Source organism: Bos mutus, chromosome 1 (genome assembly GCF_027580195.1).
Source record: "Bos mutus isolate GX-2022 chromosome 1, NWIPB_WYAK_1.1, whole genome shotgun sequence".
Classification (NCBI taxonomy): Eukaryota; Metazoa; Chordata; class Mammalia; order Artiodactyla; family Bovidae; genus Bos; species Bos mutus.
This window is the reverse complement of record NC_091617.1, coordinates 65,866,686-65,889,475: the sequence shown is the minus strand read 5'-3', so window position 1 is coordinate 65,889,475 and position 22,790 is coordinate 65,866,686. Positions and strand designations below refer to the sequence as shown.

The 22,790-nt window shown below is 41.1% G+C and overlaps 1 protein-coding gene and 1 pseudogene across 1 annotated transcript; both read right to left on the bottom strand.

The window, feature by feature from the left end:
- Positions 1-4,235: 4,235 nt before the first annotated feature.
- Positions 4,236-14,783, bottom strand: CSTA (cystatin A). The gene is made up of 3 exons (XM_005893423.2): positions 14,718-14,783; positions 5,734-5,835; positions 4,236-4,364 (listed from the first exon to the last, which is right to left on the bottom strand). Exons 1-3 carry the CDS (start codon positions 14,781-14,783, stop codon positions 4,236-4,238), a joined length of 297 nt encoding a protein of 98 aa, XP_005893485.1.
- Positions 14,784-15,999: 1,216 nt separating this feature from the next.
- LOC138984439 (SRA stem-loop-interacting RNA-binding protein, mitochondrial pseudogene) lies at positions 16,000-16,338 on the bottom strand (annotated as a pseudogene).
- Positions 16,339-22,790: the final 6,452 nt, after the last annotated feature.

Here is a 22,790-nt window from a genome sequence, read left to right as displayed (position 1 = left end):
TTTAAGAATTCAGAAGCAGAAGTCCTAAACAAAATACTGGCAAACCAAATACAGCGTGTAAGAAAGAATTGTACACTATGACCACATGAAATGCATTTCAGAATGCAAAGTTGACTTAACATTCTCAAATCAATTAATGTAACATACTGTATCAGTAGAATAAAAAGACAAAACCACATTGTCATCTCTAGAGGCAAGGAAAAAAGCATTTGACAAAATCTGATGTCCTTTCATCATAAAAAACACAACATATTAGAGAATATCCTCAACTTGATAAAGTGTGTCTACAAAAACCCCTTAGATAACATCATACTTAATGGTAATAGACTGGATGTTTTCCCCGAAAGGTCGAACAAGACAGGGATATTCATTCTCACCACTTCTACTCAACTTTGGAGATTCTAGCAAGTACAATTAGGTACTTAATTAAAATAAAAGGTATGCAATTTGGAAAGGAAGAAGTAAAACTATCTTTCTTTGCAGATGATGTGATCTTGAAGTATATGAAAATCCTAAGGTATCTACCAACAAACAAGTTCAGCAAGTTTGAAGATTTCAAGACCAGTACATAAAAATTAATTGTATTTTTTATACTTGTACAACTAAAAACAAATATGAAATTAAGAGAACAATTCCATTTACAATAGCATCCATAGAATAAATTTAACAAAAAGAAGTATAAAACATATACTCTGAAAACTATAAAACATTCTCAAAAGATATTAAAGAAAGTATAAATAATTGGAGAAGCATCCTTATTTGTGTATTGGTAGGTTTAACATTGTTAAAATTGCACTACTCCCCAAATTGATCTACAGATTCAACACAATTCCTATCAGAATCCTAGCTGACTTTTTTGTAGAAATGTATAAGCTGATTCTAAAATTCATATGGAAGTTCAAAGGATCCAGGGGAACAAAAACATTCTTGAAAAAGAAGAACAAAGTTGGAGAACTCAGCACTTGTTGCTTTCAAAACTTACTGCTGCTGCTGCTGCTAAGTCGCGTCAGTCTTGTCTGACTCTGCGTGACAAAGCAACAATAATCGAGAAAGTGTGGTGCTGGCATGAGATATACATGTAAATTAGTGAAACAGAATTAAGGTCCAGAAATGAACTCACGTGACTGTAATCAGCTAGTTTTCAACAAGGACACCAAGACTAATGTGGGAAAGAATCATCTTTTCAACACGTCATGCTGCACAAATTAGGTAATCATATGCAAAAGAATGAAATGGAATCCTTACATCATACTATTAATACTTATAAAATTAACTCAAAAGGATCAAAGACTCAAATTAAAAGCTAAAACAACACAACTCTCAGAGGAAAACAGGAGAAAATCATCATGAACTTGAGTTTGACAAAGGATCCTTAGATATGACACCAAATGCAAAAGCAACAAAAGAAAAAAAGATAATTTGAATTTCATTAAAATTAAAGTCTTTTGTGCTTTAAAGAACACTATCAAGAAATGCAAAGATGGGACTTCCCTGGTGGTCCAGTGGCTAAGACTCCATGCTCCCAAGGAGGGGGCCCAGGTTCAGTCTCTGGTCAGGGAACTAAATCCCACATGCTGCAACTAAGAGTTTGCATGCTGCAGAGATGGTCACCTCAGCTAAGACCCAGTGCAGTCAAATAATAAATAAATACATAAATAGATATTTTAAAAGATTACTTATAAAAAAGGAGTGCAAAGACAACAAGAAAATTGAGAGAAAGTGTTTGCAAATTATATATCTGGTAAGGTACCTAGAGCCAGACATCCTGGAATGTGAAGTCAAGTGGGCCTTAGAAAGCATCACTACAAACAAGGCTAGTGGAGGTGATGGAATTCCAGTTGAGCTCTTTCAAATCCTGAAAGATGATGCTGTGAAAGTGCTGCACTCAATATGCCAGCACATTTGGAAAACTCAGCAGTGGCCACAGGACTGGAAAAGGTCAGTTTTCATTCCAGTCCCAAAGAAAGGCAATGCCAAAGAATGCTCAAACTACCGCACAATTGCACTCATCTCACACGCTAGTAAAGTAATGCTCAAAATTCTCCAAGCCAGGCTTCAGCAATACGTGAACTGCAAACTTGCAGATGTTCAAGCTGGTTTTAGAAAAGGCAGAGGAACCAGAGATCAAATTGCCAACATCCGCTGGATCATGGAAAAAGCAAGAGAGTTCCAGAAAAACATCTCTTGGCTGCTTTATTGACTATGCCAAAGCCTTTGACTGTGTGGATCACAATAAACTATGGAAAATTCTTCAAGAGATGGGAATACTAGACCACCTGATCTGCCTCTTGAGAAACCTATATGCAAGTCAGGAAGCAACAGTTAAAACTGGACATGGAACAACAGACTGTTTCCAAAGAGGAAAAGGAGTATGTCAAGGCTGTATATTGTCACCCTGCTTATTTAACTTCTATGCAGAGTACATCAAGAGAAACGCTGGACTGGAAGAAACACAAGCTGGAATCAAGATTGCTGGGAGAAATATCAATAACCTCAGATATGCAGATGACACCACCCTTATGGCAGAAAGTGAAGAGGAACTAAAAAGCCTCTTGATGAGAGTGAAAGAGGAGAGTGAAAAAGTTGGCTTAAAGCTCAACATTCAGAAAACTAAGATCATGGCATCTGGTCCCATCACTTCATGGGAAATAAATGGGGAAACAGTGGAAACAGTGTCAGACTTTATCTTTTTGGGCTCCAAAATCACTGCAGATGGGGACTGCAGCCATGAAATTAAAAGATGCTTAGTCCTTGGAAGAAGAGTTATGACTAACCTAGATAGCACATTCAAAAGCAGAGACATTATTTTACCAACAAAGGTCCGTCTAGTCAAGGCTATGGTTTTTCCAGTGGTCATGGACGGATGTGAGAGTTGGACTGTGAAGAAAGCTGAGCACCGAAGAATTGGTGCTTTTGAACTGTGGTGTTGGAGAAGACTCTTGAGAGTCCCTTGGACTGCAAGGAGATCCAACCAGTCCACTTGAAAGGAGATCAGCCCTGGGTGTTCTTTGGAAGGAAAGATGCTAAAGCTGTAACTCCAGTACTTTGACCACCTCTTGCAAAGAGTTGACTCATTGGAAAAGACCCTGATGCTGGGAGGGATTGGGGGCAGGAGGAGAAGGGGACGACAGAGGATGAGATGGCTGGATGGCATCCCCGACTCAATGGACGTGAGTTTGAGTGAACTCCGGGAGATGGTGATGGACAGGGAGGCCTGGCGTGCTGCAATTCATGGGGTCGCAAAGAGTCGGGCACGACTGAGTGACTGAACTGAACTGAAGGTACCTTATATCCAGAATATGCATAAACTCCTAAAACTCAATAATAAAAAGACACATAGACCAATTTAAAAATAGACAAATGATCTGAATAAACATTTCTCCAAGGAAGATATACAAGTGAATAATAAACTCAAGAAAAGATGCTTGTCATCATGGAAATGCAAGTAAAAACCATGATAAGAAATCATTTCACACCCAGTAGGAAGAACAGACTCAAAAAGTCAGCTAAACAAATGTTAATGAGGATGTTGGAAAAGTCCAAACTCTCACACACTGCTTTTGGGAGGGTAAAATAAGGCAGCTGCTTTGGAAAGCAGTTCGTAAGTTCTTTGAATGTCACTCTTTGAACAGAGTTGTCTTGAACCAGTAATTTTACTCTTACGTATATACCCAAGAGAAGTAAAAACATTTGTATACAGAAAAGCATGTAGACACATGTTTGTTGCTGTCTCAGTCGCTGAGTTGTGTCTGACTTTTAGGTCTGTCATAGCTTTTCTTTAAGGAGCAAGCATCTTTTAATTTCATGGCTGTAGTCACCGTCTGTAGTGATTTTGGAGGCCAATAAAAGATAAAATCTGTCACTGTTTCCATCTTTTTCCTCATCTGGAGAAGGGAACGGCAAACCACTTCAGTATTCTTGCCTTGAGAACCCCATGATTAGCTGCATTGCTGCTGCTGCTGCTGTTGCTAAGTCGCTTCAGTTGCATTAGGCCTCAGTAATTTTTCTAAGATTTCCAGTTGATATCAGTTTGCATGGAATTTCTTATATCTCAAGATATAAATTGATTTTGAGAAAGAAAAGGTAATTATTATTAAACAAAATAGACGAGAACTAGTTGAAGAGATTAATTTATTGGAAAAGGAATGCTTCTTTATTGATAGCTACATTTATTCTTAGCAGGAGTCATTAATCAGGTGCCAGAGGAAAGAATCGACCACTTTAGGAACACGCTGCTAGAAGCCAGCCAGCTCATCATCCTTGGTTTTGTCAACTTGGTAGCCAGTAAGTATCAAAGAATGACTTTGTTGAGGAAGGCTTTTGAATACTTTAATGTGAATATAACGATTATCACCTGTTTGTATCTGGAAGTTGAAAAAGAAAAAGGAGATTGATTGATTTGTGTGGATCCATATCAAATGAAAAATCTACAAACCCATAAAGACTTCGCTGCAATAAACTCTTTGGAACAGCATTCCTGGACCACCATTTTTACACCCTTGGTTCCATGGACAGAGGAGCCTGGCAGGCTACATTCATGGGGTCGCAAAGAGTCAGACAAAACTGAGTGACTAACACTTACATAAACCTACACTTTATTTTATGAGAGAAAGGGCAGGCCAAAGACATGGCAAGAGGCACAGGTCATGTGCACAAACGAAATCCAGAGTTACGTTTTATGTTCAAGGATGCACAGATCAAGAAAACAGGTGGCAGCCTTTTCTGTGATTCTATGTTCTGACTCCCAAATTGGGATACTTTGTCACATAGTTTGAGAAAGAAGAAAATCAGAATTGCCCTAGGAAATTTGGGATGTGTTGTTCCCATATCTATACTAGAACTTGCTTTATAAATGCCCAGAGGTAAAACTGAGCAGGGCCCAGGGATGGAGAGTCTAGTTTTCCTTCTAAAATAAAGGAATCTTCCTGGGAAATCATTTGTATGAAGACTGACATGGTAGTTTGGGCATGAATCTGGGACCTAGAAAACTATGATAAGAATTTCCACTTCTGTTTTTGGTTTGGACAATGAAAGTTCTAAAATATTTATTTATTTGGCTGCCCTGGGTCTTAGTTGCAGTAGGAAGGATCTTCGATCTTCATTGTGACATGCAGGTTTTTCAGTTGTGGCTCACAAACTGTTAGTTGTGGCAGATGGGATCTAGTTCCCTGACCAGGGCTCGAACCTGCGCCCCCTGCATTGGGAGCACAGAGTCTTAGTCACCGGACCATCAGGAAGTCCCCATGTATTTAAATTATATTAATCAAAATGCTTATTTAAAGGGCAAAAGTGGTTTAAATTATTTTCTCAGCTACTGATTCAAACCATTCCATAAATCCATTCAGTTCTGGCACATAGAATCACAAAGCTTTGAGACAGAAAGAGCTTCAAGATAGCATCTGGTCCAGCCCCACATCCTGAAGATCCCACGTGAAGAAGCCATGGTTATGAGCTAAACACACTCTGAATTCTGAATCTTTTTCTTTACATCTTCTGGAAATTAAGTTAAGAATCAGTAGAAGAAAGCCTTCTAATTTCACAAGAAAAAGATGATATAAATATACCATCATCTGCCAAGTTTGAGAGTTACCACTTGGGAAGTATCATGCTAGGTAGGTGTCCTGATTTAGGACAAGGAGAAGGAACAAATGATAAAGTAAGGGTGACAGGAAACATCACATAAAATGAAAGATACAATATCTTTTAGTGCAAAAGTGAATGTTGAAGTCTAACCTTAATGTAGTAATTTATTCCAGCAACCACTTGAGTTTTATATTCTATAGCTGTAAATTCTTCATATGTCTCATTTGTTTTTTCTTCAAGCTGTGGTTTAACCTTTAGAAAAGAGTATGAAATAGAAGTCATATTCTTATGGCAAGACATGAGAAATTTAAACAACAAAAAATCTTCTCTGCCCGTTGGCCTCCCTTTTCCTGGCCCACACTGTGCATTGTGTGTCTGCATTATGCATTGCCCAAACCACCCCAATAGCAGGAATACCTGCTCAACCATAAAGAGCAACATTCTCTTAGCATCAACAAGACAACTCCTTCAAAGATAACATTCCTCCTTGATCTTGTAAGGTGTCACATGACATACCATATTGCTGCTTAGATCTGGATTAAATAAACTGTCAACTAAACATCATTTGATGCACAGCCCTTGGTCTCAAAAAACTTATATACCTGTGCCTTGACTTCTAATAGGTGGAACATTAGATGAACTTTCTGAGATGCTCTTCCTGGGTTATAATCCTCAAATTCAGCTCAAATAAAATTTCCATTTTTTTCTTAAATCAGCTGATCAATTTTTTGTCAACAAGAGGGAACAAATTACCAAAGCTGTATTGAACTCCATGTATGTGATTTACAAATTTGTTAAAAATGTGTTTACAAATAGTTGAATACATCTTTGATTAATAAAAGTGGGAGACCAGTAATTCCTACTAAGTACAAAATGTTTTTATCTTGAAATAATTTCAGGGACTTTCCTGGTGGTCCAGTAGTTAAGACCTTGGCTTCCAGTGAAGGGGATACAGGTTTGATCCCTGATCGGGGAACTAAGAACCCACATGCTTTGTGATCAAAAAACCAAAACGTAAAACAGAAACAATGTTGTAACAAACTCAATAAAGACTTCAACAAAAATTGTCCACATTAAAAAAATATCTTAAAAAAAAATTTCAGACTCAAATTTGCAAAAATAGTATAGCATATCTCAAGGTCCTTAGTTTAATCACATCTGCAAGTCCCGTTGCCATGGAAAGTTTCAGGGATTAGAGTGTGGCCATCTTTGAATGCCATCCTTCTGTCTACCAGAAGGGGATACAAGCTTAGATGCCAGCATTCCTGAACCAAGCATGAAAAGGCAGCTAAAGAATCTCAAATGGAATATGTAAGATTTTACTAAGTCTGTCAGTTTTCAGTACAGGGTACCCCGATACTGAATTCCTGCTCTCAGCTGGGCATGATACAGTAGTGCCCATGATGGTTTCTCTGACTGTTTCTGCTAAGAGTAGAGTTCTGATCTTCTGTCTGTGTGGAGGACAAGAAACAGCTTGTCTTTCAGGGTGGAGAATAGTGAGAGGGGAGGACCTAGGCACATTGGAACTGCTTCTCAGCCTTCCATCAGTTCTCGGGGTTTAGCTGCATGCCTCACTCTTGTCTTCCCGTTTCTGGTGTTGCTAGTGCTTGAGCCATTTTGGAGTTCTGCACCATGAATCTGCTTGCTTCTGGCTCAGACATTCCCCTATGTAGCTTAGGCTGTCTAGATGACTCAGATCATTTTACATTGTTCGTGTTTTCCATCTTTCGAAGTTTTGTTGAAAAAAAAATCCACAAAATATTGTTGATATCTCTGAGGTGTTTGCCTGCCTCTCATTGTCTTCTTATTTGTGGATATGACTTTCCCCTCCAACCCTTTCTTATCACTTAGAGGGAAAGGAAACAAGTGTGTGTGTTTGATATACCTTGTTTATTGGGAAGTTGCCTCCCTGCTCATAACTGAACATTTTATGTGCATATATGGCTTCAATCAGGCCTCCATTGCATCTAGGGTTCTCCCAAGACCATCTGGTCCTTCCTTCAGTGGGAAAATGTTTTGAATCCTTTTCTATTGATGCCTCAGTTTGGATACCAGAACTGCTTTCAAAGACCTAGATATCTGGGGAGTTCCCTGGCAGTGCAGTGGTGAGGACTTGGTGTTCTCATGGCCAGGGCCTGGTTTCAATCCCTGGTCAGGCAACAAGAGCCTGTAAGCTGCATGGCACAGCCAAAAAAAGACCTAGACATTTGCAAATTCTTTGAGCTCTCAGACCTTTTTTGAAGGGCAAACACTTCATGGACCACCAGCCATTTCTACTGTATAGATGGGAAATCTCCAGAATAGATGGGAAAAATGTGATTGATTTTTGGGGATGGAAAGTGAGGTTGCAAAGCAGAGAAAGGAAGAAGACAAATAGTGAAGAAAAAAGAGAAAGAAATGGGAAGAGACAGGGCACAGGAGAGAGAAGAGAAAAGTGGCCAAGTGTGCAGAGAGAATGAGCTAGGGAAGAGTTCAGTGTCTTATTGCTTCCCCCATCCTCACACTTTGGAGCCAATACTGGGTAACTGTTACGTTAGGAGCTGAGTTGGGAAGGGTTAATCTTGACACTAAACCCTGAATTATCTATTTAAGCTTCACTTTGCAGGTGAGAAACCTGAGACTGTGAGAGAACATGACAGCTAAAGGCTGAAAAATTATTAATTATACTTAAGGTTTTAAATACCTTGAATAGTGAGTATCTGATTTATCTTTTTTTGAACCCTGTATCAGACATATTTATTTCTTATTGTCCCAGAAACACATCCAAATCTGTAATTTGGGTCTTTCCATCGTATCTATAGGAAAAGGCAATGGCACCCCACTCCAGTACTCTTGCCTGGAAAATCCCATGGATGGAGGAGCCTGGTGGGCTGCAGTTCATGGGGTCGCTAAGAGTCAGACATGACTGAGCGACTTCACTTTCACTTTTCACTTTCATGCATTGGAGAAGGAAATGGCAACCCACTCCAGTGCTGTTGCCTGGAGAATCCCAGGGACGGGTGAGCCTGGTGGGCTGCCGTCTATGGGGTCTCACAGAGTTGGAGACGACTGAAGTGACTTAGCAGCAGCAGCAGCACCCTGACTGCAGGTTCACTGTACTTACAACCTGTAGCCCTGCTCCTTCTTACCAGCAAAACAGATTTGTATTGCTCTATTGTTGGATGCTATGAACCTGAATGATGGGATATCAGGTGAGGAGGAGGAAAAAGGCAGAGTAGAAAGGAACTGATCATGAAACCTAAAGTTTCAGAAGGCAGGTTGGTGTTGGAAGTCTCAGGTTCCTCGCCTGCAAAGTGAAGCTTAAATAGATAATTCAGGGTTTAGTGTCAAGATTAACTCTTCCCAACTCAGCTCCTAACGTGACAGGTACCCAGTATTGGCTCCAAAGCGTGAGATTAGGGGTGGGGGATGGGTGCTAGGAGAGTGAAGACCAGTGGGGAGTGGTGATCCAATGTGGTGGTAAATAGACAGACCTTAAGCTGTGAATAGTTGCCCCTTACTTTCTTCAATCTGCTATGCATGGTGGTGGTTGAGGTGCTGAAGGGAACAGTATAGGTTGGGGTCCAAACCAGGGGAAGGATGCTATCAGGGAGGAGCAGCTGATAAAGTGCAGTCACCCCAGAGCTGTTCAAGCTTTTCTTGTTGCTGCAGAGGATGAATCCTGGTGAGCTGTTAATTCTCTGGGATATGAGGATTTCAGCCTTGCTGCACCAAAGATGCAGGCGTTTCTCCTACCTTCTCGAACCTGTAATCATCCTGCAGAAACACACTTGGGCTATGCATAATTTAGGAAAAATGAATAGAAAGATTATGGTGGCAGCATGGATAGGCCATTTGGGGGATGTTTTAGAGAGTAACAAAGGAGAGTTTGGGTAGCAGCATGAAAGTACAGTGGGTTTGGTGAAAGGTGACTTGTGGACATTTGTCGCCTATGTTTTGAGGGCTGGAGAAGTATGGGGCAAGGCAACCAGCATACAAGAAATAATGGCACCTGCCTTAAGAAAGGAAGACAAAGTCTTAGACCAGAGAGAGGCACGCAGTCAGCAAGGAAAATAAATTAGAGCGTTCTCACACCAGATGGCTGCAATCTTCTAAGAGAAAGGACTGAAATGCCATCTGGTCAGGCCATGGGGATTGGGAGGACTGAGAACCTGAGGAGAGAGGAGGTCCTGTTCCACCGCTGTGGGGTTTCTAGAAAAGAACCCACAGGATGTGACCGGAAGGCTAGCTGGCAGCCCCAGGGCCCTGCAGCTGTTGTTAACTGGTGTGAATTCGTAGATTTGAAAAGGGGGAGTTTTCTGTGATTCTACATCTTCCTTGAGCAAAGTTCTCTGAAGCTGGAGTGGAAGCTGAGGAGGAAGTGGTGGCAGTGGGAGTGACCTCTGATTGAGGACTGGGATGCCAGAGCTCACGGGGTCATGGAAATCAGGGTGGAGGAGGGGAGGAAACCACCCACGATGGGGTCCAGCTGGGTGAGCCATCGAGTGGGCTGAGGCATGCGCTGATGCAGATGGAAGGGTCAGTGCCTGAAGGGCTCTGGTGTGGCTGAACCGCAGCTTCTCTGTACGTGGGGGCAATGGAAGAGCTGATTGATGAGGAGGCTGTGGTCAGAGAGGAGAACACACATTTGTGAGTGAGTAAGAGCCACAGCATGCTAAGCTCCCGGGTGTGTCCATAATGGTGTGCAGATGTGGTGTTTGTCTGTTGTTTTTGTTGCAGGTTTTGTGTGGTGTCCTGGCAGACAAAAGTTATGATCTGTGGGTATGCCAGGAATGGTATTCAGCAGCCAGGTTTGACTTAGGGGTGTGTGTGCACATGTGTATGTTTTGTGTGTATGCATCTGCCCATGTGTAATAATAGCTCTTATTTCTAAAAATAAAAATTATTGCTATAACATTTCTTTCCTGTATATAAACATACTCAGAATTCTCACCCAGTGATTTTTCACATATAACCTAAGGTAATGGATCAGCCAGAATGATCCAGAGGCTCTTGCCAGTGGGCCTTCATTTGATCCTTAATTACATATATTAAGTATTAAGTATTTACATACTAAGTAATTAATCACACATGTTAATAATTTACATCTTAAGTAATTAATTACATATATTAAATACACATATTCAGGGATGGGGCCATGTTCGAGTCTTTGTTTCCTTGTGTGTATCCCTTTTCTCCAATTTATTTTACAAATTTCCCTGAGGGTAGGACCAGGTTAATATCCCTTCTCTTCCTATAGTAATTCACTCAGTACTGTGTATATAATTGATTTTCTCTTTTTTTAAATTTTAATTTTGGCCACACAATGCAACTTGTGGGATCTTAGTTACCCGACCAGAGATTGAACTCAAACCCTCAGCAGTGGGAATGCTGAGTCCTAACCACTGGACCACCAGGGAGTTCTCAAATCAATGTTTTCTGAATGCAGAAACCAGGGTTGTTTTCCCTCATAATAGCTTGTCTCCCCAGATAGGAAAGAAGATAGAAGAGAGGTAGAATATTGACGGAGGGGCTTTATTCCTCTGTACTCTGGAGAAGGAAATGGCAACCCACTCCAGTACTCTTGCCCGGAAAATCCCATGGATGGGGGAGCCCGGTAGGCTACAGTCCATGGGGTCACAAAGAGTCAGACACGACTGAGTGACTTCACTTTCTTTCTTTCTATAGTTCATTTTGGAGAAGGAAATGGCAACCCAGTCCAGTGTTCTTGCCTGGAGAATCCCATGGACAGAGGAGCCGGGTGGGGCTACAGTCTATAGGGTTGCAAAGAGTCAGACACGACTAAGCAACTAACACACTCTGGACCCAAGTACCATTAACAGCCTTCAATACCTGATACGACCCATTACCATCCAGTCTCTCTTATCTTCAGAACAGAGAAAGTCCTTTCTTCTGCCTTCAAAAATGTTCAAGACTTCTCAACCCCAAGCCCTTTGTTTGGCTTTCTTCTCTTTCTGATTCAAGCTCTCTCTTTCATTCTGATGTCAAATTCCTTGAACCTGTGGTCATCATTTTTCTTTGATGCTTTCCCCTTTATGTGTGATGACCTCCCTCTCCCCTCTTTGCCTCCCCAATGGGTGCTTCCTTCAGCTCAAATTCCACTGAGAAGCTCTCTGATAAAAACAGGGAAAGCTGATAAACTTCATTTCCTCCAAGTATATCTAATTTTAATAGGTGAATTTTTAAACTAGAAACACATTAAAACATCAAAGGAATAAGACTTCAAGGTAAATGACAGGAAAGTGGAGGTCTTCCCTGGGACCCCATCAAATCACATTAAGTATGTGATTACCTACACATACCCATTTTCCTGGCCCAGCCCAGGAACCTAAATAATTCTATAATCTTGGAGAAGGTGTTGATTAAATTTCTTCACCTAAAAACTGGTTGGAGTAATATCTGCCTCTTGGGGTTTTTTTGTGGGGGGAATGAATGATATAATTGAAGTGTCTTCTAAACTCTAAAATGTTTTCTAAGCTGACTATCCCTCAGTCTTCCAGCCCTTAAATGGGAATTGTCGCCTGAGGCTATTTCCTGTAAGCCAGGGAAAGTGAAAGTGAAGTTGCTCAGTCCTGCCAGACTCTTTGCGACCCCATGGATAGTAGCCTGCACCAAGCTCCTCCATCCATGGGATTTTCAAAGCAAGAGTACTGCAGTGGGTTGCCATTTCCTTCTCCAGGGAATCTTCCCAACCCAGGGATCAAACCCAGGTCTCTCACATTGTAGACAGATGCTTTACCACCTGAGCCACCGGGGAAGTCTGTGAGCCAGGGAAGACAAGTGATAATTGGGAGTTTAGTACTGGAGGAACAGAGCTGCCATGCAGGAATTATTCACTTGAAATTAAGAACGTTTGACCAGTAATCTCTAAAGTTTTTCCTGGTTCCAAACCTATGATTATGAAAAAGCACTTAACTGGAAAATGTTTTATATTATGCTCTAGATTTTTTGACTTCCCTAAATGGGTTGTAAACTTCCTGAGGGCAGGGGCTGTATCTTCTGGTCCTTATGGATCTTCTGTAACATTTAACACAATGCTGGACACCTAAGAGATATTCAAGAAATGATTCATTGATATTCATTTCTCCTATTGATTTAAAAGGGAGGCTGGCTGCTTGCACAGAGAAGGCAAGTTTGCAACACTGTCTCCTCCCAGTGTATTCCCCCCACTCCACAAGCTTCATCATGTCCCTGCCATAAATCTGGAGATAGGCTAGCTTCTTGATTAGATGGTTATTAACCTCTTTGAATCTCAGTTTCATCATCTGAAAAACTGATGTGATGTCTTCCCTCCTTGCCCCAGGGATTATAAAAATCATTTAATGAGAGGCTGAATGAGGACAAGGCTATCAAAACTGCAAAACATCTTTCTGGGCTGATGTAGCTACTCAATAACTAACTCTTATTCTACCTCTCTGACAGAGTTGAAGCCCAAGGTGAGCAGGAAGAAACACATTTTCAACTTAATTTATATATTTAAGGTGTGGCTTACTGATAGATATTATTAATAATGCAAGGCCTTCTTATAAGTTGTTACTTAAAAAAATTATACTTGCAAACCAAGATAGGCTTTATAAAAATAATTATAATTTTCTGCACCTTCTATCTTCTATATTTCAAATATCTGTTATTCCCAACCCCCTTACAGCTCTGGTCCCTGAAGAGTCTCAGGAATTTTCCCAGGACAGTAATGATCTCAAGCAAAAATCGGAAGTAAACAATTGTGATGCCTCACTTATCCACGTTCATTTCCAAGTCGTTTCTTTTTTCACCTGTGCTTCGCTGCATTCAGGATCTTAGTTCTCTGACGAGGGATCAAACCCATGACCCCTGCATTGGAAGCATGGAGTCTTAACCACTGGACCACCAGGGAATTCCCTCCAAGTCATTTTTATGAGTTGCAAGGCAAGTGGTGTTATTTTCACTTCACAGAAGAAATTGAGAGTCTTTTGCTGCCCTCTGATTTTTGCTGCCCATCTCCTGTCAATTTCTCAGAATACCCTGTATCTCTAGTCCTGCAGGCAAGTGAGGTCATGGACCACAGTCTGGGCATCACCAGAGCTGATTAGAAATGCAGAACCCCAGGCCTACCCTAGATCTACTGAGTCAGAATCTGATCTTTTAACGAGACTTCCAGGTGATCCATGTGCCCATTGAAGTTTAAGAACACTGAAAATATAGGGATTCCAGTGAAGACATTCATGACTTAATATTATCTTCTTCAAGAAAGGATATGTGAGAAGGTATTTACTATTTTAAAAGTACAGTTGAAAGGAAAATACTTAGCCCCACAGAATGAGCGATAGAATTCCAAGCAAAAGAGACCGGCTCTGTGCTCCAACATAGAGAATCCCATCTCTTCCATTTACACATAAAGCTAATCTTTACCAGTGTCATAGAATGAAAGGGCAGGAAGGAATGACATAGGAAATAGGGCAATAATTAATAAATCTAAAATAGTAATTTATATATTTTTTATTTTCATAAAAATGCAATATAATTTTTATTTGATAGGTGATAACAAATCAGACAACACTTAGAAAAATATATTAACCTGCTAAACACATTGAGTTCTATTTTCACCATAATTAATTTTGAAATCACCATAGACTATGTCACTTCTCTATTAGTGTAATCTCCCAAATACTAAAACATTGTCCATTGAGACAAATTTGTAGGAAGTTTGTAAGTGGATCATTTTTATGATTTATTCTACATTTAACTCATAAAATTTTTTTTCCTATAGTGCATTTAAAGTTTAGTTCGTCGATAGTTAACAGCCTCAGACTTTAATTACATGTTGGCTACCCTTGGTGAGGAAAGACAAATTTCATCAGAAGCTGAATTAGTAATCCTAGAATCATACATTGTAAGAGCTTTAGAGATGATCCCATAAAGATTCTTCTTTTACAAATGGGGAACCTGAGCCTCAGAGAAGGGATGTGACTTGCTCAAGATTACTCTCAGGATTATCAGAGATTTCATCTGAAAAAATTTTCAGTTGGAAGGAAGTCCAAACAAAACCACTCATTTCCCCACCTTCCAGTTTTCCTGTTCACCGACACATTTAGCCCAGGGCCAACCTAGGAACCAAGATTTGGGATCAAACCTTTCCTTGGGCTGCATTCACTCACCGTGTTAGCAATCTCCTGGATTTCTGGAGTGGCAGGTTTGGCTTCAGTTAAACCTCCAGGGATCATTTTGGCTAACTGTGTCTTTTCTGGGCAGGATGCTGGCGCTGAAGTGATCAGGTAAGGGTGGAGATTCTGGTTTTTAAAGAGGCTGTTGTTCACAAGCTCCGCCTATAGAATGTTTTGTTTTCCTCAGAGAGTAAAAAGCACAGGGAAAATGAGTATGCCTTGAAGTAAGACTTCTTGCTTCCTCTGTGGAAAACGCTAAGAGGACTTGGGAAGAACGAGGGGCTGGGGAGGAATGAATGGGTGTGTACAGGTGTTGTGTTGGAACAAGAGTCAAACTTTGTGTTCTCATGGTTTCATCCTGTTGCCTCTGAAGTATGAAATCCAAAACCACAACCAGACTTCCCCAGTGCTTAAAACCTCTAACAAAACTTTATTTTTTCAAGGAATACTTTTCCATAATGTCAAGGCCGATTGTTTAAAATGGACTTAACTTTATTAAAAAAAAAAAAAGTAAAAGATCTATCTTGAGAACCTTGGCTGGATATTTGTATTTTACTTGTTTTTACATTTCTAGAACTGCTTAAAATACAGAAAAACACAAAGTATAAAACAACAAACACCTTTATTCCTATCATCCAGAATTAAAACTTTTAACATTCGGTCATATTGCTTCCCATCTGTTTTTTTTTTTTGGTAGCTGTTTTCAAGAAATAAACTATCACAATTTGCCACTCCCTTATCCCCAGTCTTGCCCTCTGCACAGGTAAACTACATTTTGAGTTTGGTATCCTTCTAGCCCATTTAAAAAATACTTTTATTTAGTGTGTTTTTAAAAATCTGCTTAAATTTTGTACTGGACGTATGCTCTGTATTATCCCTTTTTGCTATTCAATATGTATTTTTAGTCATTCCATGTTGATACAGGTGATTCTTACCTGATCTTCCCAGGAGTCAGCCATGTGGAAAGCAGCATATCCTCTGTTCTCTTTCTAGAGCTTATGCTCTGTTACTCTTAGATTCCCTCTTGATTCTCAATAATTGCTTTTAGAAGCAGAAACTTCCTCAAAGCACAGGTTGCTCTTGTCCTACGATTTGTCCTAGTTGTTTTTAAGGTAAAATGAATGCTTCTTATTGACAGGGGAAGAGTCACATAAGGAAGTGCAGAAAAACACAACAATTAATATCTCTGTGCTAACTGTTTAATTAATTAAACAGAGTTAATTAAATGCATATTTATTTAAGTTTTATTTACCTTGTTTAATAGGCAGTGATGGTCTCAAAAATCTTTCTCTTCATCAGATGTTTGATCCCTTTGTAAATCTTTGGGTTTTTTAGCTTGAACATGGAGCTTTACTCCATCAGTAACATGATTTTCCTGTAGTAGTGTGTTGTGAAGCTCTTCTTCTGAAGAAAATTGAATCCAATCCATACCTCTGTGAAAACCAATCTCGTTGTCAAAAGGTACAGTGCAATTTCCCACGTGGCCAACTTGTACAAAGTGCCCTCTCAGCTCACTCAAGTGGTCCAGGGAATTTATCTGACAAATGCAATGGACCAGCTGATGTTCGATGTTTGTTGGCAGCTCCATAGCTCCCCTCACTGCCCAGGACACCATCTTTAGGTTAATATACATTTATTTTTAAGTACCTTTAAGATAGTATTATTGGATTGGGGGATATCAATTATTCAGGCTATTTTTACAGAACTTGACATACTCATAAGTTTTGTATTTCTTGTCTTCCACAGGAATTATCTTTTATGGGAGATTTCCCTTGATGGGGGCTGGGTTTTGGGTGGTTGTCTCTACTAGGCCACAGTGGGTATATAGTCCCCAGACAAGGTCTTATTTTATTCTAGGCTTAGGACTCTTAACTCATGAAGATATTGAGAATTTGGGCTTATCTCCGGCTTTTGGTACAGGCCTGGGACTCTGGACTTCCTCAGCTAACTCTGCTTCCACCCACGGTTGGGGTGAATGTGTGGATACATCACTTACTCTACATCCTATCATTTCCACTCCTAGGTATTGACCTAAAAGGAATGAAAACATGTGCCCACACAAGACTTGTGTACAAATGTTCACAGCTGCATTATTCATAATAGTTCAAAACTGAAATGACTCAAATGTTCATCAACTGGTGAATAGATTTAAGAAACTGTAGAGATTATCCAGCCTCACGGTCTCATGAGACACTTGCTTTGTCTCCCTGCTTCAATTTCCAACCAGTAAAACATCTGTAACTGAACAAGGCTTCTTTTTCCCAGCACAATAGGACGCCAGAGAGTCCCAGACATCTGTACATCTAAAAGTGGGTGGACTGAAGTAGATAGAGGAGGTAGGGCTGAGGGGACAGTGGGAGCAGTGTGTGCCATCCCAGACTCCTGGCTGCAAAGGGCTGGGCCCATCGCCCCAGAAAAGCCAGGAGGAGCAGGGGAGGGGGCCACAGGTCTGTGGCCTCCCGACTCCGGCAGTGCTTACAGCCACAGAGAGCTGGGCAGCAGCAGCAGTGGGGCCTCTAATCCTGTCCCTCCAGCCATGGAGGTGCCTGCAAGTCCAGATCCCTGCCTGCAGCTGTGGCACCCCTGAACTTCAACCCCCAGAGTGCCTGTGACCCTGGCTCCCCCCACCCCGTGTCCCGCTGCAGTGGTGAAGCCTACAGCCCAGGAAACCCCAGATAAGGTTGAGGTACCAGCCATCCTGGAGACCCAGTGGCTTCTCTTGTTGCAGAGCACAGACTCTAGGGGGCTCAAGGCTTCAGTAGTTGCAGCTCACAGGCTTTAGAGCACAGTCTCAGTATTTGTGCACACGGGCTTGTACATCCCCGTGGCATATGTGATCTTCCCGGACCAGGGATTGAACTCATGTCCCCTGCATTGGCAGGCAGATCCTTAACCACTGGTCCACCAGGGAAGTCCTTAACATTTTTCCTTAAGAAAGAATATGCAAACAGGAGAAGCCACTGCAATGAGAAGCCTGTGTACCACAACTAGAGAGTACCCCCCACTCCCCACAACTAGAGGAAGCCTTTGCACAGCAATGAAGACCCAGCACAGCCAAAAACTAAATTAATTAATTAAAAATATTTTTTCCAGCTCCTTCTTAAGGTATAACTAGCAAATAAAATTGTAAGATATTTAAAGCATTCATTGTGATGATTTTGTGTATGTGTACCTTGTGTAAGGATGGCAGCATGGAGTTAATTAATACATCCTACAATACAGAGTTCTCAACAACAGTCACAATATTGCTCATGGATGCTCATGCCCAGTCATCTCGTAACTGACGGTCTACACCCTTCCACCAGCCTCTCCTTGTTTCCTGTGTTCCCAGCTTCTGGCAACCACATTCCATTCTCTGTTCCTATGAGTTCAATTTTTTCCCCTTACATCCCACATACAGGTGATATCATGTTGTATTTGTCTTTCTCTGTTTGACTTTATTTCATTTAGTAAAATGGTTTTTACATTCATCCATGGTATCACAAATGGCAGAATTTCCTTCTTTTTAAAGGTTGAATAATGTTCCATTATATATATCTTAATCTATATCATCTAACTCATATTATCTCATATCATCTATCTATATTATCTCTCATATAGATATATATATCTATAATATATTATAGATAGTATATTATCTTTATTCATCTGTGGGTGAACACTTAGATTGTGACAGTACCATGGTTGCTGTGAATAATGCTGCAATAAATATGGGAGTATGGATGTCTCGTCGAGACAGTGATTTCATTTCCTTTGACTATACACCCTGAAGTGGACTTATGTATGTATACATAATACTGTAATAAACATGGGGATGTAGGTATCTTTTCAACACAGTGATTTTGTTTTCTTCAGAAAAGCCCAGAAGTGGAATTGCTGGATCATATGAATTGGAATTCAAGAATAAATCTCTTAGCAACCTGAAGCTTTTCTCACTTCAAAAGGGTTGCAGCATCAGTCATCTTCTCCTCCTTCTCTGCAGGACAAAGGAACTGATTTCACCAACCACAAAGGCTTTTCGGAACTCTAAACAATGTAGAAAAGCTTGTCTGACCCTTGCTTAAGTAGCCTGATTTCTGAGTTGCACTGTGTTATTGCCCTTTGAGGGGACAGGGAAGGGAACTCTAGGGGTTTACACACCCTGAATATCCGTCAATTGACCTGGCAGTATTGGAGTTCTGTCAGTTGTTATGACTAACGATAAAAGCCAGGGTGGGGTAGTATTATGCAATCAGTGTTATTGCACCTCTCCCTAGGGAGGAAATTCTGTCCTACCTGATGCACTTGGATCATAGGCATCTTCCAGCATGGCTTCCCGTCACTTTACACCTTGGAAAAATGGGCACATACATAAACTTAAGGCTGTGCTCTCAAAGGTTTCTTGATAAATGTTAATTTGTGAGTTTGGCTCTGCATGGATTAGTGTTGCGGGTTCAGCTTAGTAGTGACCCTAACACATAATCTGGGGACCCCTACACCAGAATCCCCTGGGATGCTTGTTCAATGCAGATTCTGAACTCTTTCCCACATTTATTAAATTACACTCTCTAGAGTGAGCCTTAGAATCTGCATTTTAAGAAAGTTCCCCAGACAAGACTTGTGAGCATTAAATTTAGAGACCTAGCAAATAACAGTGTTAGTATGCTAGGTTTACAGGTGTGGTGGGGGGTGAAAAGGTGGAAATCTGGATGGCCAGTCTAGATAAAACAAATGAAAACAGCCCAAGGCAAGAACTAAGGCAGATGTTGTTATCATGTCTTGTTCATATTGAGTTAGTTGCAAGTTGATTCCAGGTTTCATGTAGTAGCACATTCAGCTGAGGGCATGTTTTGAGCCAGTCCTTAAACGTGTTTGTTCTTAGACTTCCCTGGTGGTTCAGTGGTTAAGAATCTGCCTGCCATTGCAGTGGACATTGGTTTGATCTCTGGTCCAAGAAGATTCCACATGCCACAGGGCAACTAAGCCCATGCGCCCACAACTGCTGATCCTGTGCTCCTAAAGCCTGCGAGCCACAACTACTGAAGCCCTTGAGCCCTAGAGCCTGTGCTAGGCAACAGCAGAAGCCACCACAATGAGCAGCCTGTGCACAGCAACTAGAGAGTAGTCCCTGCTCACTGCAAATAAAGCAAGCCCGAACGCAGCAATGAAGACCCAGTGCAGACAAAAATAAAATAAATAAATAAAATTATTACAAAATGAGAAAAAAGCATTTGTCCTAGCTCAAAGGCCATGGCCCCAATCCTAGCTGAGGATTCCATGACTGGCCAGGTAGAGCTATTTAATCAATAGAGGACAGAAGTTGGCCATAGCCCCACCACAGTGTTAATCAAAAGACAAACAATATTTCTCTGCTATCTGTAGAATCCCTTTGCCTTCTATGTCATTTCCATTTTAACCTTCCTAGTATTCCTTTTCTCCTGCACTGAGCCAACCACCTAGGAAAGAAGGTAAGGCAGGGTTAAACATTAAATCTTCTCTTATTTTGCATTCATTGTTATTTAGAAATACTGTATTTTTATAGAGCACTTTCTAATGACTGAAACAGCATTAAAGAGAATGAATGAGGTTTTGCCATAATATTACTGAAGTCTTGGAAACCTCTAACTTAAAGGCTCATTGCACAGAAACCCAGGGGCAATATTGCTAGGAATTACTCAAATACACTGGCAGTTTATGACTTTACAAGGTCTTTCAAATTCACCCTTCACGATACCTGATTTCACAGGAATGACTCTGTCAAAACTGTCACCACCCCCTTACTGGATTATTGCTGATGCTTCCTGGCTGGGTCTTATCCTTCTAGTTCCTCCTGAAAATCAAACTCTTTCTCATTCACTTTAAAAAATGTTGCTCCATAACTTGGGCATTTCCTGTCATCTATCAGTATTAGTTGCCCAGTTACGTCTGACTCTTTGCAACCCCATGGACAGTAGCCTGCCAGGCTCCCCTGTCCATGGCATTCTCCAGGCAAGAATATACTGGAGTGGGTAGTCATTTCCTTCTCCAGGGGATCTTCCTGACTTAGGTATTGAACCCAGGGCTCTCACATTGCAGACAGATTCTTTACCATCCAAGCCACCAGGAAAGCCCATCTACCAGGGAAGTTATCTATCAAATCCAGTCTAAATTCTTAAGAATTACATTCAAATACTCAAGGTCCTTCTTGAGCCAGCCTCCTCCTTCAGAACTCCCCTCCAGGTGAGTCCTGGTGTCTCTCACTCCTCTTTCTCATCCTCACTTTTGCCTTCATGTTCTTGCTCATACAATGCCCCTTCGTATGGGTATTAATCTTCTTTTTCATAAATTTACATTCAGTACTGCTTTTAAAAGGCTTCCCAGGTGGCGTTAGTGGTAAAGAACCCGCCTTTCAATGCAGGAGACATAAGAGATGAGGGTTCAATCCTTGGGTCAGGAGGATCTCCTGGAGGAGGGTATGGGTAACCCATTCCAGTATTCTTGCCTGGAGAATCCCATGGATGGAGGAGCCTGGTGGGCTACAGTCCATAGGTCACAAAGATTCGGATGCAACTGAAGCAACTTAGCATGCACACACTGTTTTAAAAAACCACACCATCCAGAGCTTTCTGGTTCCCCTTAGGTTTGGGTTGGCACTATATATTCCTGTTATTTCAGGTATTAACACATATTTTGTTTATATTCTCCACAATCTGATTGCAATCTCTTCTATGACAGACACTGTTTTGGCTGCTACCCACTGTATTTCCTAGGTTATCAAACACAGCATCTGCCCAGCAAACATGTGAGAAAATTCATAGGTCTCCCAATTTCCTTTTGGGAGAAGGGGTCAACCATCCAACACAGACCTCTGAAGTCCTTGAACATCATTGACTGAACATGTCTTGGTCAAGTTTTCCATTTTTTAGTTGAAATTGCAGCTCACTTTGAGTTCACAGTGCTTGTTAAGCATAGGACTGGGACTAGACTTAACTACCAGTTTGTGTGTGTTAGTAGTTCAGTTGTGTTTGACTCTGCAACCCCATGGACTGTAGCATGCCAGGCTCCTCTGTCCATGAAATTCTCTAGGCAAGAATACTGGAGTGGGTTGTCATTTCCTTTTCCAGGAGGTCTTCCTGACCCAGGGATCAAACCCAGGTCTCCTGGGAAGCCCTTAACTACTAGTTTAAATAATTTTAAAAACCCTAAAGAAAGAGAAAATCCAGTCAATCACTTTGCCAGCAGGCTGTACCACCTTCTGGTGTCTGTCTGTTTATTTGTATCTCCCTAATGATAACACCCTGCTTATTTAACTTATATGCAGAGTACATCATGAGAAACGCTGAGCTGGAAGAAGCACAGGTTGGAATCAAGATTGCCGGGAGAAATATCAATAACCTCAGATATGCAGATGACACCACCCTTATGGCAGAAAGTGAAGAACTAAAGAGCCTCTTGATGAAAGAGAAAGAGGAGACTGAAAAAGTTGGCTTAAAGCTCAACATTCAGAAAATGAAGATGGTGGCATCTGGTCCCATCATTTCATGGGAAATAGATGGGGAAACAGTAGAAACAGTGTCAGACTTTAATTTTGGGCTCCAAAATCACTGCAAATGGTCATTGCAGCCATAAAATTGAAAGACGCTTACTCCTTGGAAGAAAAGTTATGATCAACCTAGATAGCATATTCAAAAGCAGAGATATTACTTTGCCAACAAAGGTCCGTCTAGTCAAGGCTATGGTTTTTCCAGTGGTCATGTATGGATGTGAGAGTTGGACTGTGAAGAAAGCTGAGTGCTGAAGAATTGATGCTTTTGACTGTGGTGTTGGAGAAGACTCTTGAGAGTCCCTTGGACTGCAAGGAGATCCAACCAGTCCATCCTAAAGGAGACCAGTCCTGAGTGTTCATTGGAAGGACTGATGTTGAGGCTGAAACTCCAATACTTTGGCAACCTCATGCGAAGAGTTGACTCATTGGAAAAGACCCTGATGCTGGGAGGGATTGAGGGCAGGAGGAGAAGGGGACAACAGAGGAGGAAATGGCTGGATGGCATCACTGACTCAAGGGACATGAGTTTGGGTGAACTCCGGGAGTTGGTGATGGACGGGAGG

What these genes read in the sequence shown, in the direction of transcription:
- CSTA (XM_005893423.2), bottom strand. Translation starts at nt 14,783, where the DNA reads ATGATCCCTGGAGGTTTAACTGAAGCCAAACCTGCCACTCCAGAAATC. An exon ending in TCCAGGAGATTGCTAACACG is followed by an intron (nt 5,836 to 14,717) that starts GTGAGTGAATGC and finishes TCTTTTCTAAAG; the next exon opens with GTTAAACCACAGCTTGAAGA. An exon ending in GAATAAATTACTACATTAAG is followed by an intron (nt 4,365 to 5,733) that starts GTTAGACTTCAA and finishes TTCAACTTCCAG; the next exon opens with ATACAAACAGGTGATAATCG.